The sequence below is a fragment of the Protomyctophum bolini genome (genome assembly GCF_963924005.1).
Source record: "Protomyctophum bolini genome assembly, chromosome: 5".
Classification (NCBI taxonomy): domain Eukaryota; kingdom Metazoa; phylum Chordata; class Actinopteri; order Myctophiformes; family Myctophidae; genus Protomyctophum; species Protomyctophum bolini.
The window spans coordinates 36,026,634-36,054,356 of NC_137866.1; the positions used below are offsets into that span (position 1 = coordinate 36,026,634).

The 27,723-nt window shown below is 42.2% G+C and overlaps 1 protein-coding gene across 1 annotated transcript; it reads right to left on the minus strand.

Moving 5' to 3' along the window:
* Positions 1–1,064: 1,064 nt before the first annotated feature.
* Positions 1,065–9,076, minus strand: rnf223 (ring finger protein 223; the record flags this gene model as incomplete). Its single annotated transcript, XM_080762921.1, has 2 exons — positions 8,917–9,076; positions 1,065–1,822 (listed from the first exon to the last, which is right to left on the minus strand). The coding sequence occupies exon 2, from the start codon at positions 1,719–1,721 to the stop codon at positions 1,065–1,067; it is 657 nt and encodes a 218-aa protein (XP_080619047.1). The 5' UTR covers positions 1,722–1,822; positions 8,917–9,076.
* Positions 9,077–27,723: the final 18,647 nt, after the last annotated feature.

The following is a 27,723-nucleotide window of genomic DNA, read 5'->3' on the forward strand; positions in this document are numbered from 1 at the left end:
GGCTTTAGTTAACTGCTAGTATTATTCAGGTTGAAAATAAAGTTACAGTAACATATTTTTAACCCAGTGAAATTAGCCACGGCCATGAACGAGTAATGAAGCTTTTTGTAGTCCTTTTTGTTTCTTTAGTTTTATTAACACCTGTAAACAAAATGCATATCAAAACATGTTCAAATCATATGTACAAATATGTATAAGACCACCAATTTATTCTTCGATGCACAACCAAAAGGAAATGTTTTGATCGAGCAACGCTCGAGTGACACAAAGTAACTTGGCCCACTTGGCACATTTACATGGCATTTTGTATGGGTTCTTCATTTTCTATCGACTGTCGAACACTTTTACAATTGTCACTACTATTTTTCATTGGAGATTCCAAAGACCTGCCAAATCCTGTGGGATGATGCCATGATGGACGAACAATCATGTTGCTGTCATGTCTCTATATTGCACGGTCCGGGGTTGGAAAGGTATGAGCACAAACTGTACCATACAGGAACGATGGGTGGCTGTCTGAATATTACAACATATTCTATCTACGTATTTACAACACAGTACAGTTTTCACAGAAGTTGATCAAAGTGCAAGAATTTGGCATCCATGTATGATTTTTTTAACCCCCCTAACCAGTCTGTATGGCATATTATGTTAACCCTAATGGTTGACAAGTAGTAGTTCCAAGTAGTGCCTGGAACTCATAACCACAATATCTCTCCTGGTCAAGCAGGGATTTCCTCATGGATGTGTCTATGGTCTCTCAGGTGGGAGACCTGGGTTGGGTTCCTGCATTTCCTGGATAGGACATCAAACCTATGGGTTGGAGCTTTCTACACAGCAGCTTCCGGAGGTCAGTTCCATCAACAGTTAGATATGTACAGACACCAGTATACGACTTTGTTGAAGTTACTGTCAGCCAGGCTATGCAGAACAATTGAAATCGCATCCCGACACTTTAAAATCGTTAATTTATCAACCTTTAACGATTTTCAAACCTATATACCATGCGAGGAGATCAATTTTGTGGGGGAAAAGAAGACATTGGTTATCTTTTTCCCCCACACTTATACTCCTCTGGGCAGCGGCCTGGTGATGTCGGGCGCCATGGAGGTGGTGGTGGTGATGCCGTCGTGGCGGTAGGGGGCCACGCAACGCATGTTACCCGTGGTGACGATGCACTGCAGGGGCCACAGCACGATGACCACCAGCAGCACCATGAGCACGATGAAGAGCAGCAGCCTCTTCCAGTTGGTCAGCCGGTCGAACGGGTGCGTGGGCCGAGGCCTCGTCTGGACCGGGGCCTCGGAGCCCGCCTTGCTGGCGCCAATGTTGACACAGACGCACAGCGCTGCGGGGTCTTTGCAGCACAGCTTCTCGCCCTCCAGCCAGACCGGACGCTCCTGCTGCTGGTTGCTGGGCAGCTTGCAGAGAAGCTCGCGGCTGGTGGCCAGGGCCGGTGGACCCTCCTCGGGCAGCGTGGTGGGGTGGCGGCAGAGCGGACACAAGAGCTTGCAGCTCCCGCCACCGTCCTGCTCGGTCAGCGAGATGGCCATGAGGCGCGAGAGGCACTCCAGGCAGAAGGCGTGCTTGCAGTCCAGCAGTTTGGGCGTCCTGAAGACGTTGTCGTACGCGTTGCAGCAGATGGTGCACTCCAGCTCGCCGGCGAACAGCTCCTGGGGCATGGCCAGCTGGATGTGCCAAATCTGAGGGGCCTTCGCCATCTTCAAAGGGCCTTGCTTTGCTCCTCACACAGCTCCTCTTGCTTGATTATGAGCCTTCCTTTCCCCTTTCCAGCTAGCTCCAAATACCAGGTGTGGGTTATCTGAAGGGAAGAGAATAAGAGAATTAGAGATTAGTTTGACTGTTTTGTCATGTACTCGTTTGCTCATTACAACTGCAAATCCTCAGTGTTAAATGGGTTGCGAGAAGAAAAATAGAAAGGTTAAAGGGGCTGATATTTTTTTTCCAGTTCAGGTTAAAAACAGCAGCAGTGTTGTGAATTATCTGGTTTCAGGTTTATCAGGTTTTAAAACATGACTCAAAAAACATAAGACTGACCTTATAGACCAATGATAGCTAGTGATAGAGCATCTTTATTATTGGCTTAAGGGAGGACCGACCGGTTAGATAGTTTTGTCAAACCGCATTAAAATAATGCTGACTACTGTTTGTCTATTGCACAGTGACACACCCATGAGCACAGATCTAAATCTAACACACCCATTATTAATTTGATTAGCTGCAGCTGCCGTGTATTTCATCTCCTGTAGTTTTTTAACCTGAAGTGGAAAACAAACAGCCTATAGGTTTTCATGCCCACTTACAGCTCTATGTCCTGATACTAATCATTGGCATCCCATCCTGAAAATGTATTTTCTGTTTTCTAAAGTGGTGGAGAGACAGGGAGACGCCTGCTACTGAACAAACGCTATTTAACTCTCCGAATTATTGCACTTTAAGGATTGTACTGTGCTTGACAAGTTCTCAGGATTCACCATCAGTGACATTCCATCCATTTCACCTTCCTTGCTTTGCTGTTTCAATTACTGAACTTTGCACCGACTATTTTTAGCCTCCACACAGAGGGCACAGCTAGTACATCCTTTTTACAAAGTTATCACGATTGCAGGGCGTCTAATTCGGCCATCACCTTAGTGCAAAAGGTGTTGCATTCCTGCATGGTTTACCATACATACTAATAGTTTTAAGGAAATGATTTGCAGCAACAGTTTACAGTTTTAGTTACTTAAACGGTTACTAATACTACTACATGTATCTTACTAATGGACCAGTAACTAGCCCCGATACGTTCCCTCAGTCCCTACGCTCATGATGTCGTTCATCTCTGAGCTACAGAATGAGAGTAGGGACTGAGGGGAAGGTATCAGGGCTAACCAGTAACTGGAGCGTCTGTTTCCACACCCAGAGCCAACAGACTTTCACCTTTTTCCACATGGCTACAACCTAGACTGGACAATACTGCCCAAAGGATATCAATGGAAGTTCCTGTATGCTGGACATTTAGCTCTGTATGTCCTGTATATCTAGTTTGACACTGTAGGGCCTGTAAAGTCATTATACTGTCAAAAGTGAAATGTATTTTCGGTTTACTAAAGAGCTGGAAAGGCAGTGATACCCCTGTTACTTAACAGTCAGTGATTGCTATGCTATCGGACTATAGAGCTATTCAACACCCATTTTATTAGAAACAGAAATATAATGCTTCTACCCAGCTATTGAGGATTCCCCCTTCCTGATACAGCTCATTCATTAATCTCTGAAAGCATTTCGAGTGCATATGCCAGACTTCCATTCATGCCATGCAACCCTAGTACCCTCCATGGTACAATAACTACAATAACTCCCCACCCTGAGCCCCACGGGGCACCTTCAACATCCAGTAACTATGGTACAATAACTACAATAACTCCCCACCCTGAGCCCCACGGGGCACCTTCAACATCCAGTAACTCTTGAAAGATTGTTTCTGGTCACTTCTGTGTCGCTATCTGGGGCAGGAGCAGTGAAAAGTACACAGGTCGCTTTGTTTAAAAGTCTACTTTTCTCAGACGTCAGCAAGGGAGGGTGCATGTCCTTCAACAGTGGTGGAAGAATCCAAAGGTCCTGCGTTTAAAATTAGCAAATGTACAAAATGATTGGCATCAACAAATATTTACAGTATACAAAACATACTCATGTGTTTATCACTCATGTTGCAGCTGATAGGAGGGGGGGGGGGGGGGTGTTAACCTATAATAATACATCATTAATCAGTTAATGTATGTTTAGTATTAATAATTAAATCTACATCTGCAAAGTAAAATTGTCATAATTGTAGGAGTAGAAAGTACAATATTTGTCTCTGTAGCGGAGTAGAAGTATAACAAATTGCTCGAGTCAAGTAAAAGTAAACTGTACTTGAGGACAGTTTTTCTTTTCAGCTAATGTTAACCACTACGCTTCAGAATACTTGCTCTGACAATAGACTTAGGCATTATGTCAACAAGGAGCATGGCAGTTGAACTGTAGAACAAACAAGGCTGAGTGTTTGCCATGTGACAGACGTTAAACGTTTTGACACTCGGCTGGTCTTGCGGGAGGTTTGCTATGTATATACTATATGGCGCTACGCCATCGTAAAATATAGATTAAACATAAAAGTACAGTGTAATGCAGGACGCTACATGTACCATGTTCAGGGCTATAGTCGCTATTAGAAATGATTCCACTGGACATGTTTGGTGCCCTTTGTGCGTGTGTGCACTATAAAACCATTTGTTGGCTCTGAGCGCTCATGGTTTGTACAGTGTAGGCAGGGGTGAGTTGAGTGGTCATTTACAGTGTAGGCAGGGGTGAGTTGAGTGGTCATTTCACAGGTGTTCTCCTCTCCTCTACAGGGGTGAGTTGAGTGGTCATTTCACAGGTGTTCTCCTCTCCTCTACAGGGGTGAGTTGAGTGGTCATTTCACAGGTGTTCTCCTCTCCTCTACAGGGGTGAGTTGAGTGGTCATTTCACAGGTGTTCTCCTCTCCTCTACAGGGGTGAGTTGAGTGGTCATTTCACAGGTGTTCTCCTCTCCTCTACAGGGGTGAGTTGAGTGGTCATTTCACAGGTGTTCTCCTCTCCTCTACAGGGGTGAGTTGAGTGGTCATTTCACAGGTGTTCTCCTCTCCTCTACAGGGGTGAGTTGAGTGGTCATTTCACAGGTGTTCTCCTCTCCTCTACAGGGGTGAGTTGAGTGGTCATTTCACAGGTGTTCTCCTCTCCTCTACAGGGGTGAGTTGAGTGGTCATTTCACAGGTGTTCTCCTCTCCTCTACAGGGGTGAGTTGAGTGGTCATTTCACAGGTGTTCTCCTCTCCTCTACAGGGGTGAGTTGAGTGGTCATTTCACAGGTGTTCTCCTCTCCTCTACAGGGGTGAGTTGAGTGGTCATTTCACAGGTGTTCTCCTCTCCTCTACAGGGGTGAGTTGAGTGGTCATTTCACAGGTGTTCTCCTCTCCTCTACAGGGGTGAGTTGAGTGGTCATTTCACAGGTGTTCTCCTCTCCTCTACAGGGGTGAGTTGAGTGGTCATTTCACAGGTGTTCTCCTCTCCTCTACAGGGCTGAGTTGAGTGGTCATTTCACAGGTGTTCTCCTCTCCTCTACAGGGGTGAGTTGAGTGGTCATTTCACAGGTGTTCTCCTCTCCTCTACAGGGGTGAGTTGAGTGGTCATTTCACAGGTGTTCTCCTCTCCTCTACAGGGGTGAGTTGAGTGGTCATTTCACAGGTGTTCTCCTCTCCTCTACAGGGGTGAGTTGAGTGGTCATTTCACAGGTGTTCTCCTCTCCTCTACAGGGGTGAGTTGAGTGGTCATTTCACAGGTGTTCTCCTCTCCTCTACAGGGGTGAGTTGAGTGGTCATTTCACAGGTGTTCTCCTCTCCTCTACAGGGGTGAGTTGAGTGGTCATTTCACAGGTGTTCTCCTCTCCGTGCCCTCGGGAGGAGGGGGGGGGCTCTGCCCCCGTGTCCAGCTACACACAATGTACCTGCTTGTTCTCAGGCCCATCGCTCCATCTACCCTTGGCATTCCTACATAGCGCTGCAGCCTCTGCCCCATCTACCCCATGTCACTCTCTCTCTCTCTTGCACTCCCTGTGTGCATCCATCCATCCATCCATTTCTGTCTGTACTGGTAGCCCTATATGGTAGCAATCGTACGATATATATTGAAAACAATACTTTTAGCTATTTTCGATAATTGTGAACATTTTGAAACTCCTTGAAAGCTTTTTAATAGTGTTGTCATCTTGAAATCTGTGTTGCTAGTGCAGTGATTCTGAGATACTTTCACCGTTTCACGTCAAAGACCCCCTATTGATGTGTATTACGCAGCAGACCCCCATTTGAAAATATTTAGTTTCAATTAAATTCCAGTCGTTGAATGTACAATACATTCAATACGGTTAACTTCTAGCCAATGACAAGTTCAACATTATCCTCATTTTGCTGGGGACCCCCTTGAACCTGTTCACGCACCCCTGGGGGTCCACGGACCTCAATTTGAGGACCACTGGTCCAGTTCAATCAATCATTAAAAGTGAAGCTTTCCTCCAAAACGCCCAGATTCTACAGGGTTGACCTGTAGTCATAGAAAGTCACAGAAAACCAGCGAAAGGTCATGGTCTGTAGAAACCGTTCTCAAAAGCCTGAGGCCATGCAGGTTAGCCAGTGATAGCTTTAAGTACATAGCAACCATCCCTGCATTGGGCAACAATGTAACAACACATACATAATTGTCAGAAGTCAATGAGCTGAAAGTAGTGGTGTGTGTGTGTGTGTGTGTGTGTGTGTGTGTGTGTGTGTGTGTGTGTGTGTGTGTGTGTGTGTGTGTGTGTGTGTGTGTGTGTGTGTGTGTGTGTGTGTGTGTGTGTGTGTGTGTGTGTGTGTGTGTGTGTGTGTGTGTGTGTGTGTGTGTGTGTGTGTGTGTGTGTGTGTGTGTGTGTGTGTGGGGGGGGGGGGGTGGTCTGGGGGATTAGCTCCAGCTTCATCCTTCGTTAGTTTCCGTGACAGTTTAACTGACATTGACGTCTGCTGGAAAGACCAGACCGGGCGGGGCTGTTGATGCATATGTGTTCTTTGTTTATTAACGTTCTTTGCTCTGGGATCGCAGAAAGTACTCAAATGTTGTACAGTAAAAATACTGCAATATAGAAATACTCTGTAAAAGTCCAGAATTCAAAATGTACTTTAATTTAAAGTACATTCAAATGTATTTAAAGTACTCATTAATCAGAATGTCTCCTTTCACGTTTTCAAATGCATAAATATCTTTTGAAAATGGCAGATCTACAAGCTTACAATGTATCGCATTGTGAGCTTGTAGATCAGCTATTTTCAAATAGCCGAAATGTATATTGGGTTACAGTATGTTTTGTAATCAATATCAAAATCTACAAAGTAACTATATAGTAACTCAAGTTTTCACATACATTTAGTGGAGTAAAAGTACAATATTTGCCTCTGAGATGTAGTGGTAGAGTAGAAGTAAAAGTACTGGAAATTGGAAATACTATACTACTATTGGAAAGTATACAAATACCTCAAAATGGTACTCAAGTAAAGTACTTAAGTAAATGTACTTAGTTACTTTTACACCACTGCCTGGGGGCCCGCAGACAGGGAAGTTTAAGAGGTTCTCCAGTCTAGAGCCTTATTGGTTCTCAAACTATTTAATTTCAAAGCAGACACTTATTGACACTGTGTAAACAGTCCCAATCTATTATTTCTAGACACAGCGAGGTGAATGCCGGATGCCAAGTGAGAGACCGTTAAGTGCCAGTTTACACAACAGGGGAAATCCTTCCCTAACCTTTCAAGGAGTGGTTAAAAGGTGCAGGGTCAGTGCTGGGCTGCTGGCCCGGGTATGAGTCTATAGTCACACATTAACTGTAAAACCCTGCTGACGCTTGTTGCCAGGACAGAGCAGCACAACACTACACAGAGATGGCCATAGATGGCCTTTGCCTCTTGTCTCTGTAGCAGGACTATTATAGTAAACTACAATTCAGACTAGAATTCCTAAAACCAAAACGTGAGTTAACAGAAATCAAAACCAAACCAAACGTTTAAATGCCACTGTTTGGTGGTTATAGTTTGAACTTGCTCACTGCCTGTCTGGGATATGATCTGCTATCTACATATGCCCCCCCCCCCGCCTCCAATCACTATCAGTGAGCACGTGTTTTGGTTCTGCACTCAACTGTTCAACTGACCCATTTACCATGTCTCTCACGAGACCCATGATTTGTGTATTCAAAACAGAGGCAAAAACAGCCTGTTGGAACTACATGAGAATAGTATAACGGTATGCTTCCATTGTACGATTGGAGGCTATATTAACAAAACAAAATTTGAAAGTTTTGGAAAACTTATGACATGTCCAAGGTTGGTTGGTCACCAGGTTGGTTAAATAGAAAACTCTTTCTTTCTTTCTTCCCCCCCCCCCCCCCCCCCCACCCCCACTCTGCCCATGGAGACAGGTGTGGTGGACTCACTACTTTGAGGTCACCTGTTTGTATGTTTTAAGCTCCCAAACCGGTGTGCTCATTTGCTCACCCTACCTGTTCTGGATTTGAAAAGTAAATGTAATTTGAGCTCCCTGCCATTTGAGATACCGCAACACAGAGTGGAGAGCGGAGCCGAGTGCAAAGAGGTGCTGCTCCCAGGAACGCAACATAATACATACGTGTATTATAATATCCCGATATCATTCCCAACAGCTTAACAATGGTCCGCTTTCACTGTCACGTTTGCAACCCCTTCAGGCTTTATTGTCCATGAGGATAAAATGCATTCATGCATTACAGCTGCAAAGCCTATACATTTCTTGAGCTTTTCCCTTTTTTTTTTGCGCTGGATCTGTGTGCTTGGCTCAATATGGTATATTTAGGTTGTGTAAATAAGCTTAAAAAGCAGTTTTAAAAAAAGTTAGTTTACACTCTGGGTTAAAACTTAAAGCACGCACGCGCGCGCACACACACACACACAGACACACACACACACACACACACACAAACACTAATAAATTCAAACTTCACTTGTTGAACAGCTCAATGGGTGAAATTGCTTTCCCTCACTCAACAGCAGCCGGTGCAGAAACAATGGTGCTGTGTCCAAGTCTACACATTACACAGAAAATCCTCCACAGTTCATTCAAACATTTGTGACAGTGTTAAAGTAACGTCTCAGTGAAGTTCACTGCAGATTCAAACCTTTGCAACTCTGAGACTGTACAAATGTAATATTTCATTTGTAACTCTGAGAGTGTACTACAAACGGAACCAAGCAGTGATTCACAAAGTGAACGAATTTAGAATAACCTGCAGTTACACAACGGCACTTTAAATTAATGTTTAAAGTAATGTTTCAGCTTACCTAATTGTTCAGTGAAGAGGTGCAGTCGGCCGTTATCTCTGTCCTCTAGGTTAGCAGGTTATCACCTGCTGGCCCTCGCTCCCTTTGTGGCGTCAACATGCGTCTCCCTCAGCAGACTTTAAAGTGTGATGAATTTGTCCAGGAGGTCCCAGTAGGGAGCTGCTCTCTGTCTCTCTGGTGTCTTGCACTGACTCTCTTCTCTTCTCTGGGTGGGTACTGAACCTTTGAGGGCTGGTCTGAGTGACAGGTGTGTGTGTGTGTGTGTGTGTGTGTGTGGAGAAGAGAGAGAGTGTGTGTGTGTGTGTGTGTGTGTGTGTGTGTGTGTGTGTGTGTGTGTGTGTGTGTGTGTGTGTGTGTGTGTGTGTGTGTGTGTGTGTGTGTGTGTGTGTGTGTGTGTGTGTGTGTGTGTGTGTGTGTGTGTGTGTGTGTGTGTGTGTGTGTGTATGAGTGAGTGAGTGTGTGTTCAGCCCCAGGTCCCTCGTTCCTCTGTCGGCCGGTGTCACCTGCCCCCTGTTTTTCAAGTACTCTATGCAAATGATGTGGATAGGGCAGGCTGATGTGTGTTTGGGGGGTTTCTGGAGGACAGAGGTGTGTGTGTGTGTGTGTGTGATGGGGGGGGGGGGGGGGGGTCAAGGGACAGAATAAACACCCTCCCAATTTTACACCTTGTCTCACTTTACTTTGATCCCCTTACACACACACACACACACACACAAACCACCCAACTCTACCTGTCCCTGCAGACAACGCAAATATCAGTGTTTAACTGACAGCTTTGATGTAGAAGGAAATACAATAGAGCCCTGGGGGACCCCAGTCAACCCCATGAACAGCCATCTATCTGACAGCACATCCTGTGTTCCGCAAGTCACTCTCTCCAGGGTGCTTCACCCAGGGACACACCCCTAATATACCTAACGCACACTCACAGAAACTATGCCCAAACTTAACCTCGAAACCACACACATCTGAGGCGAAACACCTTGAAGAGAGTGAATCTCTCCTGGTCCACACCGTTTGGGAAACAACCTTGTATACCATACTGTAGCTCGTACTGTGGCTATACGGTCCCGAACCGTACACAATGCCATATACACCATCCGTGACTAGATAGAATAGAACAATAATGAAAACTAAACAAGGTTGTCCGTTACGCAAGTAAAGCACATGTGCCCCCACCCTCCGTTGCATCAGCCAATATAAATGCAGTTGCACACACACGGGGGACAATAGATACATTTCCATTTAATCAGTGATAAGGCAGCAGATGGTGACAAAGCAACGTCTTCCCACATCACTCTGAGTGACACAATACACCACACTTCCTTATTGCAAGGGCTTTGCTAATGAGTTAATTTAACTCTGAGTTCAAATTTTAACCAAATGTAACAATGTCTAACTAAAATAAAGCCAAATTGGGCTGTGCAATTGTAGTTTTCAGCAATGTCACGATTACTTGCTAATGCCATTGATACCACGGCTAGCAGCACAGACCTGCCAGACATCATTGAATCATTCAATACAATACACATTCAATTTGAATGTGTATTACTACATCTGCTATTGAATGAGAGTGAGAGAGTGTGAGAAATTATTACAGAATGCCACTGAGTACTTTAAATCAAACTAATACTAATAAACCTGGCCTTATTTTTTATTTTTGAATATTTTGTTTTTATTTTCAATTTTCACAAAATACACAGAACACCCCGTCCACAGCCCTCCCCACATACAAACCCACATACATAGAAGACAACACAGTTAAAGCATAATAACAATAATAATATTATACAAAAAACGTGGAAAACAAACAAAAAACTAAACTAAACTAAACTAAACAAGAAGAGACAAATCTACTATACAGAGACAATTGTTTCCGGAAGCAATCGATCCAGACTGAGATAGCTATAACAATACTGATACAGGTAAGGACAAAGTCTCCATGTAATTCAAATAGGGCTGCCAAATCTTCAAAAAATTCTCAAAACCCCTTGAACTTCTCAAAATATAATTAATCTTCTCAAGAGGGACACAACTGTTCAATTCTGAGAACCATCTTGCGATAGGTGTGGGGGGGGGGGGGGGGGCATATGTAGATAGCAGATCATATCCCAGACAGGCAGTGAGCAAGTTCAAACTATAACCACCAAACAGTGTCTACCTAAATTTGCACTGATTGCACTGAAGTTTCCTAAGAGGCAAAGTTCAGGATCCAACGGGAAGGGAGCATCTATCATTTTAGCCAGTGTATCACAAATATCATGCATTTACAAGAAGTCTACGGTCTACACAATTAGATAATGCACAATTAGAATAAATGCAATTATTTTCATCAATGCCATGTTGTCGCTCCTAATGGTACCAACATCAATACAGCATGGAATTGTAGACAAAATCCTATCCAACGACTAAATCACATCAAATGGTGGTCCGTGGCTCAAATGCTGAATAATTTAATAGATAATGGGCCTTGATGTGAAATGGGTTGAAAACCCCTCATTTAGGTCTAAGAGCTATTGAACAATTGCGAGGAGGTCTAAATAAAGCATAGGCTACTCAAGGGGAATATTGCTTTACAAGTTTGCAAAGAATCAATTTAGGTCACATGCCTATATCTTTATTGCCAACGACTGGAAAACAGTCACAACAAGTGCACAAAGACAAGACAATTGAAAAAGTCATCGCACATAGTTTGGTAGTTTTCTTTTCTTGGTAATGACTAATGGGTCTGGGGCCATTAGCAGTAGCCCGTTCCCTGGGTTATTTAGTAACCATAATACAAATACCACGGTTTCATATCACCAAAGTCATTTATTGGGCGTGAGCTTTGATGATGCGGAAAAGCTCTCAAAATGATCCTTTATTTCCTTGACTGGAATATGTCAACTCAGTTACAGTAGCATGTGGGCATGGGGGATTTCAGAAAGTAATGCATGTGACCTCGGTTTTGTTCAGAATGGTTTTAGGCAGTTTAAAATTGTGCCACAGTGGACATACAGGTGTCATTTCATTTTTAACCATTATTTTAAGCCCTATATTTTATACTTCGGTTATCCAGAAATAGCTGATCTACAAGCTCACATCATATCACATTGTGATGCATTATGAGCTTATAGATCAGCTAAATAAAAAATAAATAATAATAAACAGAAAGATTGTGGCGAAATCTTGAAAATCTTTGGAAAATGTTTTAAACTTTCATGGGCAATGTATTGCCCTGCAAATAGCATTTTTGTATGGCCTATTCACCTACAAAACTTCAGTTTTGTTCAAAGTACTACTGTGCATGTTCATCTGGTTGCTTTCCAGCCCAGAATGTGCAGACTCTTACATGTGAGTGGGCTAACTATGGCGAGGCTGCATCCACACAGTCCAGGAGAGGCCAATAAAAAGATACAATGTTTACTCTCCGTCCGTTTCAGTCAGCTGCGGGCATGTTCCCACATTTGCTTAAACAGGAGATAGAAGATAAAACATGTCATTTGCCTCTTCTCCAACAGAAGTTGACCCAGAGCCAACATTGCAAACTTTTGTCATGTTGCAGCATGTATGTCAAGGTCATTGGGGTCTCTTTTTTTGCTGCAGTGCTAATGCCCTTTATACACAGTAAAATTGTCAATTTAAGCATTTCTTAATCCTAACATCGCTATTCTGAGGCGGCAAAAGGAACTTGCGTGTGATGTGTTGTGAGCTTGTAGGTTTTTGACGAAGATATTTAATGCCATAATAGATTCAGAATATACAATATACTGAAACAGACAGACGGACATTGATATTGATCTTGCGTGGGAAATTCTGTCACCAGAGACAGCACAGCAGTTAGGTTGCAGATACACCATCAAGCACCAGTAAACAGTAGCCTTCACTATGCAGAATAACACTAAGTCACTGTATCCCGCCCAAAAAGCACAATCAAATATGTACGCAAAATGGTGTAGCCTACCCACAATATACCAGAATACTAAAGCCTGCACTGCAGAACAAATCAAAACACATTCACAGTGTCCATAGACTCTTGAGCAAATAACACACAATCACACTCACTGACATTATATGATATCACAGAAATCCTGATATTGTTATAAGTGTCAACAGTCTAGGCTAATCAGTAAAACAACCCCAGTGGTACTAAGTAGAAACACAGGTGATATTACGATGTGGCCGACGTGCACAATTGCACAGGTGTTACTCTGAGTTACGTGACAGTTAAGGTGACCAGATCCAAACATTAATTTGAGGGACAGATATATACTTGTGTGGGACAGGGGGACGGGACGGGGTTAGCAACTTATTACTAAAATGCCTTATTCAACCATAGGCCCAATATTGCCTATACATTTATTATTAAACCCCTCTGGTGTCTCACATTTTGTTTAAAATGTTAATTTTGGTCATCATGGGTGGTATGGTTGTCTTGTTACTGTTGTCTGTAAACTAGGGGATATTCATTTTAACAGCAGGAAAAGAGACAATGAGAGAGCTTTACAGCAGAAAGCCAACTATTAGGGGACCAACTATTAGGACAATTGAACACTGATGCCTGTCAGTCATAATGTGAGGACAGGGTCTCAGTTTGTGGGACGCCTGAAAAGTCTTGGAAAGGAGGGACTGTCCCACGCAATGGGGGACATCTGGTCACAGTTGACCTACAGCAGTGGCTCTCAACCTTTTCAGGTTATGATATAAATTGTCACTTTACTGTCATCTGGGTATCTATTTACCCGGAGAAATGACTACTATTGTAATTACAGCAGTGTATATTCCCCCCAGTGCAAACACTAAGGAGGCACTTAGTGTATTATATCGTTCCATCAGTGTGCTGCAAACCACACATAGAGGGGGTCTTCATCGTAGCTGGGGATTTCAACCAGGCTAACCTGAAGACAGTTCTCCCTCAGTTTTACCAGTATGTGGACTTTCCAACCAGGGGCAGGAACACACTGGATCGGGTTTACAGCAACATCAAGAGTGCTTTTAAAGCAGCCCCCCGCCCCCATCTTGGCTCATCAGACCACCGTACAGTGATGCTGGTCCCCATATATAGGCCCATGCTCACCAGGGAAAAACCTGCTGTAAAGCAGGTGAGGGTGTGGCCTGAAGGTGCTATGGAGGCACTACAAGACTGCTTTGAATGTACAGACTGGGACGTGTTCAAGGAGGCAGCAACAGAGGGTCAACACACTGATGTGGAAGAGTATGCTGGGACTGTGTCTGCCTACATCTCTAAATGTATGGAGGATGTCAGTGTTATAAAGAACATCACAACTCGGGCTAATGAGAAGCCTTGGATGACCAGCGAGGTACGTGCACTACTGAGGGTACGGAACAATGCTTTTAAGGCAGGGGATGGTGTGGAGCTCAGAACAGCATGAAGAGCCAACCTGAACCGTGCTATCAGAGTCGCACAGCGTGCCTACAGTCGGAAAATACAAGGTTTCTTCCAGGATCCTACGGACTCCCGGCGCATGTGGCAGGGCATTCAGTCTATCACAGGCTACAAGGGGGCTCCATCACCCTGTGAGGACAATGAGGACTTCCTCAACGAGCTGAACCATTATTTTGCACGCTTTGAAGCCACAAACAACATCCCTGCAAGGAAAACTATTCCTCTTCCAGATGAGCAGGTACTCAGTCTGGATGTGCATGATGTGCGGAGGACGCTGAGAGGCATCAACGCCCGGAAGGCGTCAGGCCCCGACAAGATTCCAGGTCAGGTGCTAAAGGGATGTGCGGATCAGCTGGCCCCGGTCCTCACGGACGTCTTCAACATGTCACTAAACCAGGCTGTCGTCCCTTCATGTTTCAAAGCTGCTACAATAATACCAGTGCCAAAAAAGCCCACAATAACATCTCTCAATGACTACCGCCCAGTTGCACTCACCCCCATAATGATGAAGTGCTTTGAGAGGCTAGTGAAGGCTCACATAGTTTCCAGACTCCCTCCCACATTCGACCCGTTCCAGTTTGCCTATACCGTGCTAAGCGCTCCACAGAAGATGCTATTGCCTCGGTTCTACATCGGTGCCTGGCCCATCTAGAGGGTAAGAACACCAGTGTGCGCATGCTGTTTCTGGATTTCAGTTCAGCATTTAACACTATTATACCCCAGCAACTGGTCGACAAACTGTTCCCCCTGGGTCTGGGCACTCCCCTGTGTAACTGGCTGCTGGACTTCCTAACGAACAGACCTCAATCTGTCCGAGTCGGAAATAACAACTCCAGCGTCATCTCCCTGAGCACTGGCTCTCCCCAGGGCTGTGTCCTGAGTCCACTGCTGTTCACCTTGATGACCCATGACTGCTGTGCCAGGTTCAGTACCAATCATATGGTGAAGTACGCGGACGACACCACACTTGTGGGCCTCATCAAGGACGACAACGAGACGGCCTACAGGGAAGAAGTGAGACAGCTAGTGGGCTGGTGCAACACACACAACCTGGTCCTGAATGTCAACAAGACAAAAGAGGTCATTGTTGACTTCAGAAAGAACCAGCGCAGCCACTCACCACTCCTCATAGAGGACACTGCAGTGGATGTAGTGAGCAGCACTAAGTTCCTGGGGGTACAGATCACAGACAGTCTGTCATGGTCCTCAAACACGTCCTCTCTTGTGAAGAGAGCCCAGAAACGGCTGTTCTTTCTGCGCCGGATCAGAAGAGCCCAACTCCCCCCGCTCTCCCATCCTCACTACTTTCTACAGGGGAACTATAGAGAGCATCCTGACAAACTGCATCTCTGTCTGGTCTGGAAGCTGCAATGAAACAGACTGGAAAACAGTTCAGAGAGTAGTGAGGATAGCGGAGAGAATCATCGGGACATCACTGCCCTTCCATCAAGGACACTGCGCACAACCGCTGTCTGTCTAGGGCCAACAACATCAGGAATGACCCCACCCACCCACACCAGGGACTGTTCACTCTGTTGAATGACCCCACCCACCCACACCAGGGTCTGTTCACTCTGTTGAATGACCCCACCCACCCACACCAGGGACTGTTCACTCTGTTGAATGACCCCACCCACCCACACCAGGGTCTGTTCACTCTGTTGAATGACCCCACCCACCCACACCAGGGACTGTTCACTCTGTTGAATGACCCCACCCACCCACACCAGGGACTGTTCACTCTGTTGAATGACCCCACCCACCCACACCAGGGACTGTTCACTCTGTTGAATGACCCCACCCACCCACACCAGGGACTGTTCACTCTGTTGAATGACCCCACCCACCCACACCAGGGACTGTTCACTCTGTTGAATGACCCCACCCACCCACACCAGGGACTGTTCACTCTGTTGAATGACCCCACCCACCCACACCAGGGACTGTTCACTCTGTTGAATGACCCCACCCACCCACACCAGGGACTGTTCACTCTGTTGAATGACCCCACCCACCCACACCAGGGACTGTTCACTCTGTTGAATGACCCCACCCACCCACACCAGGGACTGTTCACTCTGTTGAATGACCCCACCCACCCACACCAGGGACTGTTCACTCTGTTGAATGACCCCACCCACCCACACCAGGGACTGTTCACTCTGTTGAATGACCCCACCCACCCACACCAGGGACTGTTCACTCTGTTGAATGACCCCACCCACCCACACCAGGGACTGTTCACTCTGTTGAATGACCCCACCCACCCACACCAGGGACTGTTCACTCTGTTGAATGACCCCACCCACCCACACCAGGGACTGTTCACTCTGTTGAATGACCCCACCCACCCACACCAGGGACTGTTCACTCTGTTGAATGACCCCACCCACCCACACCAGGGACTGTTCACTCTGTTGAATGACCCCACCCACCCACACCAGGGACTGTTCACTCTGTTGAATGACCCCACCCACCCACACCAGGGACTGTTCACTCTGTTGAATGACCCCACCCACCCACACCAGGGACTGTTCACTCTGTTGAATGACCCCACCCACCCACACCAGGGACTGTTCACTCTGTTGAATGACCCCACCCACCCACACCAGGGACTGTTCACTCTGTTGAATGACCCCACCCACCCACACCAGGGACTGTTCACTCTGTTGCCTTCCGGCAGAAGGTATCGAAGCATTGGAAGTAAAACAGCAAGATTTTCCAAGAGCTTTTTCCCCCAAGCCATCAGACTTTTGAACAAGTGCAATATCCCCTAACCTTTCCCCCTGCTATAAGGACTCCTGTTGTGCAATATCTGTCTCTCAATGAACTAATGGTGCTTTTTAATTTATTTTAATTTATTTGTTTTTAAGTGGATTTTAGATTTTAGATTTTAATAGTATTTTAGCTCTTTAACTAGCATACTTAAATGCTAAAATCTATCTAATCTATCTATCATCTGGGAACCCCGGCCAAAATCAGCCTCAGGTTGAGAACTACCACAGACCTACAGGACAGTTGACCGGACAGAGTGACCATCGTGTGCCTTTGTTGTGAATCCTCATAACTACATGACATACCGGCACAAAGGACATGTCTACAGTTCCACCCGGGGTTAATGAAGCTACCGTTTCCTCTCTTGCTCAGTTGCCCCACAATCTGCCTGTGGAGAGAGATGTGTAATAATTGAAGCGATCACAGACAGAGATCGGGGGGTGACACAATTACAGTTACCCCCTGGGGCATGTGGTTCTCAAAGTGGGGTCCTTGGAGGGTGGGGTTCCCCAGCAAAATGAGGCACAGTTTCTTTAACGATGGGGGACCGTGATTTTATTTTCACAGTTTTTCATGTGTTTATGTGACAGTACTTAATTCGACCCCTTGGTGTGGTTGTTATGTGCAAATTGCAATGATGTCTTCCCTTTTGTATTTAGGGTTTCTTCCTGGATTCTGAAACCTTGACAGTCAAACGTGCCAATGAAAATATATAGTAATATGACATCACATCATAATATCATCCCCTCCCCTAAACTCTCCCCCCTTATTATACAACAATAGCTGTGGGTGCGGCTTCAGTTCAGGTGGATCACCATGTCACCACCCACCAGGCAAACCAGGCATACTTAGGGCGTGTTCGGAAATAGCACACTGAGCGCACTGTGCAATGCAAACTAATAGGCGAGTGTGCTCCGGTGCGGTATTTCCGAACGTGCCCTTAATTAAAACCTTTTAAATCCCAGGGGGGTTTAGGGGGGAAATCTGCAACATCGGAGTTGGAACCGGAGACCAATTGGGTCTCCATTGACCCGCTGAGCGCTGTTCAGAGGTGGACAGCCGGGGCTCAAGAGGTTTTAATTAACTGGTGGCCGTGTCCACATAAAAACATAATTTTAACAAATACTGTACACTTTAAAAAAATATCTTCCTCCTTATATAATATGTCATGATCCGTGACCTGTTCTGTCACCCTGATGTGTTTCCCTATGTTCCTTGTTTTGGGTTTTACTTTTGTGTACTTTTACCTTTTTTTTTTACCTGTGTACGTTTACCTTTTACCTGTGTCTTTGTTTCCTGTGTTGACCATGTTTACCTGCCTTGTCTAACCCTGTAATTAGTGTAGTGTTCTCCACCTTTGTCCTGTTAGTATCCCAGCCAATCCCTGTGTTGATTTGTCTGTTGTATTTCACCTGTGTCTAGTTAGTCCTTGTCTATTTATATACCCTTGTGTTTTCAGTTCTCCGTTGGTTTCGTTGTTTATGTTGCCAGTGAGTATTTGTAGCCTTGATTCCTTGCTTGTTGATCCCCTAGTTTTCCCAGTATAGTTTTCCCCTTGCCTTCTTTGTGTTCCTTGTGTTCCTAGTTTTGTTCCGACTGCCTCTAGTGTTTTTTGACTTGCTCTACCTGGACTCCTGTTTGGTCGCAAAAAAACACTGACTTTCCCTGCCTCTGCCTCACATCCTGCGTTCGGGTCGTATACTCAACTGAAGTGATTGATGCATCTCATTTCAAAGTTAAGTTTCATTGTTTGCAAAAGGTTGCAGCTGCACATTGTGATGACTGACTTAATGTCATTAAGAAAAGGCCTCCACTCCAGTCCTCACACAAGTTAGTTAAACCAGTTATTTATGGTGTCATTATAGGCAACAATGGTTAAATTTGGTCACAAATGGTCAAAAATAGAAAAAGAAAATCAACAAGCTCATGATAGGCCTACATCAGGGGTGCCCACACTTTTTAGACTTGAGATCTACTTTCAAAATGACCAGCTCAACCAGATCTACCCACCAAAAAAAATATATAGGCCTATTATCCCATTGCTGAAAATAGTTACATATTAGACAAACACACTTGGAATGGGAAATAGAGGGAGAAAAAAAAAAGAAAAACTTTGTAATACTGACGTTTGTGCGAAACTCTCTTGAAAACAAAGTAGGCCTATTGCATTTTGGGTTTGAGCTTCCTTTTTTTGTCTATTAATCAAATGAATCAAGTGAAGTCACTTTAATTCAAGTGGGAGATGACAAAAATAGTTTTTGTTTTTATTAAAATTATATATTTTAGGCTGCATGCCATGTGGTCTACCTGCACAGCCTGTGTGATCTACTGGTAGATCACGATCTACCTTTTGGGCAGCGCTGGCCTACATCATGAATGAGCAGGCACGTTTTTGATTCAGTGTTTTGTGTTTTTTTTGAACAAAGAAAATACAGCTGATCTGGCTGTGGGATGAATGTAACAATTTATACATAGAATTATATAGGCCCAATTAAGCTGTTTCTTGTAAGGTCTTGTACATGGACCTTTCTGTGCACAATTGGTGCAATAAACGGCAACCTAAACACGATTGTAAGTTGTAACCACTCCAGCCACAACAAACAATAAAAGCGATTGCATGCATTTGTGTTGTGAGTGACTGAAGTGTTGGCTCATATTTGAAGGCAGTTAAATGAGGACTCAGTGGTGGAATGTATAGTGCATTTACTCAGTTAAATGAGGACTCAGTGGTGGAATGTATAGTGCATTTACTCAGTTAAATGAGGACTCAGTGGTGTAATGTATAGTGCATTTTCTCAGTTAAATGAGGACTCAGTGGTGGAATGTATAGTGCATTTTCTCAGTTAAATGAGGACTCAGTGGTGGAATGTAGTGCATTTTTATTAACAAGCAATAACTAATGTTTTATAAAAATGAAAAAGAATGTCAATAAATATATTGTTTAAAAAAGTACTATAGGCTACTTAAGTAGAGGTTATTTTTATTTAATTTCAGAAGTAAGTAGGCTGCTTTAGTTTGAGGTAACTTTGCACATATAGATTATTATTACAAATTATATATTTTTAAATATATCTAAAGGTTAAATTAAGCTAGCAGTATACTATATAACAAATGTTAAAATGAAATCGATCTTTACCAACTGCAACTTTAAAGTAATAAACACGGAAGTAATCAATAATTATTGTCAAATTATATGATTCTGAAATAAACCTGTAAAATGACTACTTTTCGACTTTATAAAGTATATTTTTAAGAATTATTTAATTGTAATGAAGTATGTCTTCACTATTATTAGCGCTTTTTATTAAGGAGTAGATTTGAGTACTTCTTCCACCACTGCATTGGTTGGGACTCATCATGGTTACTAAAAGGCATTGAACAAACCTCTTGCAAAGGAGGTCAAAACAGGACATATAGGGGATACGATTACAAGGAATCACTTTAGGTCATATGCCTATCTCCTATCTTTATGGTTAGAAGTGTTTGCAACTTGGAAGAAGGCCTACGTTCCAAGTGTGATCCCAATCAATGATTGACCTTGATAAAAAGCTTTATTTGGTATTCAGCTCTGTCGGTTGAAAATTCAGTCTTCATAATACGTGGGTGCATATTGGCTTATTTTAACCGTGGGTGTTTCAGCTACCAGGCACCCCCGGAGTCTCCGCGCCTGATACGCATCAAATGGTGGGTTGGCTGTCATGGTTTTTGGCGCAAAGTAACCACAGTATACCGCTAATCAACTTACAACTACATACTCTATATAGTATATGTATATGTATACGTATGTCTTACGTCATCATTGAGAGCTAGTCATACATATACACACACCACGTATTCTGGTCCCAGCAGATCAGGCACAATTTGCTATTTTATTTTACTGATTATATATATAGTATACGTATGACTAGCTCTAAATGATGACGTAAGACATACGTATACATATACTATATAGAGTATGTAGTTGTAAGTTGATTAGCGGTATACTGTGGTTAAAGCTGCAAATGAAACCTTTTAGTTTCTCTAATAACAACCTAAAACATGAATTTTGGTTGAAAAAAAACTAAAGTTGTTCTTTACATGTTGAGGTATTTGCACTTGAAAGTTTTCCCCCAATATTTTTTACCTCTACTACAACTACATCTCGGATCCAAATATTATACTTTTACCTCCACTACATTTATTTGAAAACATTTGTTACTAGTTACTTTGCAGATTTTTTTTAAATATTTATTACAAAACATGCATTAACCACTTCAGTCCTGTATACATGTATACAAAAGTAGCCGATCTACAAGCTCACATTTGAAAACGTGTATTGGGACATTCTGTAGAATTACTATACTTTCTACTTTTGGTACTTTATGTACATTTTTAAAACCAAATATTTTGTACTTTTGCTTAAGTACATTTACAATTCTGGACAATTCTTTTCAACCAATGTTCATGTTTTGCTGCTTTCTTTTGTTTTAGCGATTTTACCTATTTTTGACATGGGCGGGGGCCATTCGAACATGGGGCTAAATATGTTATAGCGATTTGTTTTTCTTAGGGCCGGGACTAATTGCGATTAATTTAGATTAATTAACTACAGAAAAAATGAATCGCGATTAACTACAGATAAATTAATCGCACCTTTTTTTTCACCGCGGAACGTTTCTCACTGGGCGCTTTTCTATAGTACTGAAAACTGGAAATAATAAAAGGTCACCCCATTTTGTGTTGCCTAGAACTGGAGGTCTGACAAAAAACAGTAACAATATGAAGTAAGTACAGCTTTGTGATGTCACTGAGATGTACTTGTTACTGTTACTAAATCTTTTTCAGACCTCCAGTTCTAGGCAACACAGAATGGGGTGACTTTTTATTATTATTTCCACAACATATATGGACATATATACGTATATTAATGACAGTAAAATGTTGAAAATGAGTGGTATCCTGTAGTCACTATTCATTGATTCACTGGGATACCAAAAAACATTAAAAAAAAGGTTTCTCGCTGTTCTCAGGTTGAATATTGATATGCGATTAAGATGTGATTAATCTAGATTAATTAACTACAAAGCCTCTGATTAATTTGATTAATTTTTTTAATCGAGTCCCAGCTCTAGTTTTTCTATACACTATAGTGAAGTCCTACTAGACCCCATAAAATGACATCTGGCCACAAAAGATCACGGGATCTGTTGAATGTCAAGGGTGAGGTGACAAACTGACATATTGAGCCTATGACACACAGTATGGCATCCCCCCCAGTATCCTCCTTCACATTCAGTTGATCCCGTGATATTCTGAGGCCAGATGTCATTTCCAGGGGTCTAGTAGGACTATAGTAAATATTATTAAAGAAATCATCATAACATTTTGTAAAAAAAGGAAAAAAAGTATTTAGCCCCATGTTCAAATGCCCCCGCCCCGGCTAAAACGAAAGAAAGCAGCAAATTAAAATGAACAAATTAACACTCATCTTTTACTTTCTCTAATCACAACCTAAAACATGAACCTTGGTTGAAAACAACTAAAGTTGTCCTTCAAGTCAGAAATGAGAGTATTTATTCCAACACTGCGTATGAATACCTTTAAATAGTATTCATCATTGCTGTTAGAAAGATTGTAGTTTTTTTTTAGCTACAGCATTGCAGTGGTAATACCTTGCACTGCGAGCTGTTAGAGCTTGTAGGCTCCCAAAGGGGCCAGCTATGCACTCCAATGTTGAAGCGCTGGTCCCTAGTGGCCAAGTTTGGGACTGCAGGCGGATGAAATTCATGCACGAGCACAAGAAAGCGCGCCGCTGGTTTGCTTCGTGGACGCGCACAGGGCAGTTTGTGTTTACATTCTGTTTTCTGGAGGATAAAGCAGCCTTTTTGTTAAACACGACTCGAGTGCTCGCATCATGTACCACATCTCAAAACATAACTGATTTATTATATTACAGATAAGAAGCCCACCGTAAACCGGAGTTTGGTTTGGTTTACCAGCTAATAGTACTAAAACTGACACGTTGCTGTGTTGTGGGAGCTCGTGTTTTTCTGACTCTCGTCATGAATAATGACGCAATTAAGGCTAGTTCTATAATCTATACATTCCTTTTTATATTATGTTCTTAATTGTAACTGCTGTAATATGTGCGTCTTCCAAATTACTGTCACCAAAGCAAGACGTTTTAAATAGTAGCAACAGTAAACTTAACCATTTTATATGGTTCTATGGTATATAATCACACCCCAATGTAACTCCCACTGTACCTTCGACAGGCAGCCTGTGTAGACATTTTTAAAGCACAGCTCAAGACCCACTTGTACAACATTGCTTTTAATTGATCTTTTTTGTTGCTCTGTAAAGCACTTTGAGCTGCATTTCATGTCATGAAAGGTGCTATACAAATAACGTTTTATTATTATTATTATTATTGGGGAAAAATAAGCCATATATACCGGTAGTCCTTTCTTGGGTTCAATCCTTTTAGCATTGTATTTGTATTAAACTGTAGGCCTACTTTCTGTGCTTTAATTTACTCAGCAAACTGTTAATAAAGTAGGCTACACAATCATCAAGTATGAAATTGTCAACCCACCTGGTATTGTCAGTTTATGAAACGGCTGGTGATACGACCCCTGTAGGCTGTTACTGAACACGGTATGGCAATTATTCGGTAGACCTTGAACATTTTCACAAAGCCTTTTTGTTAAACTAAAAAATCTTGTCATCTTGTCACCTTGTAAAACAGAATTTAAGATGAACAAACATGGACACTAGGGGGCGTCCATAGTTAGAATATACAGAGCACATATTCCCTTTACTCAGCCTATAATAAAGATTGCTGACTGAGCTTTTTCACATTGATCACAAAGCTGATTGTGTGACATACCTGACTTCCATACATTTATACTGTAATGAGGACACAAATTGTACACCGTTTTTAAATGCACAATACCTTTTTTTCTTTTTCTTTTACATAATAGGTAGTTAAACAACTAGTCAACTAGTAAAAATCACTAGAAGTGAAAGTCCTAGTGTGCAGTACTGTAACTTTATGTATTTGAAAATAAATGCTTATTTCTTAAGAATTCTTACAGATCCATTTATGTTGTCACTATAGGAAGGGGTTTTAGGCTAAATAAACTACCCTGTTTAGTTTGAGAACCACTCCTGTAGGGTAGGTAATTAAAGAAAAGTAATGTATAGCCTATTTTCTGATGGGAACGATATTTTCCTGGGATCACTACATGATGTTTTTTTTAAACTACCGTAATTTTATAATTTTCCCACATTGAGTTTGTTGATTGTGTTGCATCTTTACACAACTGGTGAGGTACTGAGTTTAAAAAACAGAAGATGTTCAAAGATTGTGGTTTTAATTTAGTCTGTAATTTATGAATTCATACACAGTAAATGTCTTATAGTGTTAATCTAATTCAAGTCAGTGTACAATGGAACCAAATGCACCCATCATGTCATGTGTACAGTACACTGTAACATTAAACATTGCCCAGATGGAACTGTTTTTATTATATTGATACATTTTAGGGGTAAAATAGACCACCTAGTTGCTAAGTCTTTACTAACATTTCGATATAAATCCCTAGATAATGTCAGAATTCTCAAGTTTCTGGTTCAGCGCCTGTGCGCTATGTAAACAGACGAAAATCTATGTATTGTTTTTTCTTTTTTGTCTTTGCTCGTACTCGACACGGAGCGCGTTCATGAATGGATTCAGGCTTCAGGCGCGTTCACATGGCGTTCACGGCCGAGGTGCACTCTGGGTGCACTTCCGCATTTGGACACCAAATTTTGGTGTCCAAATGCGGAAGTGCACCCAGAGTGCACCTCGGTGAAATGCTGAATCAGCGAAAAGACGGTACTTCCGGCAGCCTTCCGGGTGCTTCAAAACGCCACTGAGCAACTTCCACTGACATGAATAGCAGAGGGGGCGGAGCTTCGCGTTAGTTTAGTCTCTATCCTTTTAATACTCTATGGTAGGCTCTGCCAGTGGGCCTAATCAGTCCCCGGCCTCACCATAGAGTATACTCTAAGGGCCTCACCTGTGCAATAAGCCCTATTCACGATGACGTTCCACAACTTCCGGTTCGTCCGGGTTTGGCTTTGAAGGCGAGCGGCATATTTCGCCCATAGGGATACATGCAATTTTACAGACTTTAAGAGGACAATATCGTTTCATTCCAAAAGGTAAAGTTAACATTAATACTGTTTTCAGTTTTACCATCTTTTTGTCTTGATAATGGTATCCGTCTTTTATACTTTACCATTTTTGAATTGCCTTAAATGTCTTGTTTGGATGTGCGTGTAACTTGTAAGTATCAATGCTAATGCTACTGCGGCTGCTGTTTGCCTTTGTTTATCTGATTTCTTTTTTTAAATAAACGGCAGGGAGTCCGTTTTGTTTTATAACTAGAAATCCTTTAACTGTTGAATTTAATTGTAACCCCACATGATGCAAACTAATCATTGGTGTTTATTTAGCCCTCAGGACTTTTTGTGTTATCATTTTATGTGACTGCACCTCGATCGTGCTGTTTACATTTCTGCTTAATACAGTATTAAATAAATCTATCATCCATTCAGTCAGTGTGTATCCAACTCTGTATGTACATACTATAACCAAAATTAGCCTTACATTTTTAACAGAGGTTAGGGCACATAATCTGTTTCATATAGATAGACAAGTAGGCTATGATGTTTTTCATTTTAGGTCTGCAAGCTTACGTATACTTTATTAGCGATTTATTCTTTTTTAGTGAAAATACAATTGTATTTATTTTATATATCAATTATTTGATAGACATCAATCCTCAGTGGATATCCATCATTATACTAAGTTACTGACTTGATCAAAGCTCTTAATTTAAACCATTTCCATGTATATCATTATTAATTTCAGGGTATGGAATTCACAAAATCCCTTGCCCACCTGCCGCAAATGCGGTTCAATGATGTTGAAAGGCTTGCTGCTCAGTTTTCAGACACACCATCTTCCAAACGGGAAAAGGGGTACAAGTTCTTCATTGAACAGTATCTGTTTGATTATGAAGGTAAAGTGCTTTTGCCTTTGTTAGTAAAACAGGACCCCACTTTGAGAAGTACATAATTTAATTCTGTATCATGAAATATAATAATTAATGAATATGCATTGTTAATCTTGCACACTTCGCATAGTCCAATTAATCTAGAGAGAACGGGTGTTCCATTGGTCAGTCTTCCATTCAAACTGTCTTAGAAAAATAATAGATTATGTCATAAAATTATCAATAATGTGATAAAATCACATTGGGGCAAAAAAATGTGAATTATGCTTGCATTACACTTATACTGAAATGATTTGTATTTGTTTGTGCTACAGTGTGTTAAAAGGTTACATCGTCCAGCACCTCCCTGACAGTACGGTCATGGTGGAATCTATAGTCCTCAAAGTGTCATCTTCAGCTGAAGACACCAACACAAAGGTTCTCCTGGAGTTATCAGGTAATTCTAAGCACATTTGGCTGAAATAGTTTTTTCTGATATCTGGCGTGATCATTTAAATCTAAGCTATTAAGGGTTGGTTTTTCCACACTGTTAAATCACTCTGGATTTTACTTTGTAATACTGAATTTTTAACCACTTTGTGTCAAATTTGTAATTACCGTTTTTTCTTTTCTTTTGGTATTCAGACAGCCAGCAATGAGTCATTTTTAAATTTTTTAAATTTTTTTGAATTTTTGAAAAAAAAAGTTAGCCTCGTTTCTCATCATTTTGGACCGTGGGCTATAGCCCATATCGTACGGCATACTATAGCGCGCCGTTTTTCATCATTTTTGAAGATTTGAAAAAAATGACGAAATGACAAAAACGATGGGTTATAGCCCATGTTTTTTGAAATTTTGAAAATAAAAGTTAGCCTCGTTTCTCATCATTTTGGACCATGGGCTATAGCCCATATCATACGGCATACTATAGCACGACGTTTTTCATCATTTTGGAGGATTTGAAAAAAATTCAAAAATTCAAAAACGATGGGTTATAGCCCATGTTTTTTGAAATTTTGAAAAAAAAAGTTAGCCTCGTTTCTCATCATTTTGGACCATGGGCTATAGCCCATATCGTACGGCATACTATAGCATGCCGTTTTTCATTATTTTGGAGGATTTGAAAAAAATAAAAAAACGATGGGTTATAGCCCATGTTTTTTGAAATTTTGGAAAAAAAAGTTAGCCTCGTTTCTCATCATTTTGGACCATGGGCTATAGCCCATATCGTACGGCATACTATAGCATGCCGTTTTTCATCATTTTGGAGGATTTGAAAAAAATAAAAAAATAAAAAAACGATGGGTTATAGCCCATGTTTTTGGAAATTTTGGAAAAAAAAGTTAGCCTCGTTTCTCATCATTTTGGACCATGGGCTATAGCCCATATCATACGGCATACTATAGCACGCCGTTTTTCATCATTTTGGAGGATTTGAAAAAAATTCAAAAACGATGGGTTATAGCCCATGTTTTTTGAAATTTTGAAAAAAAAAGTTAGCCTCGTTTCTCATCATTTTGGACCATGGGCTATAGCCCATATCGTACGGCATACTATAGCACGCCGTTTTTCATCATTTTGGAGGATTTGAAAAAAATTAAAAAATTAAAAAACGATGGGTTA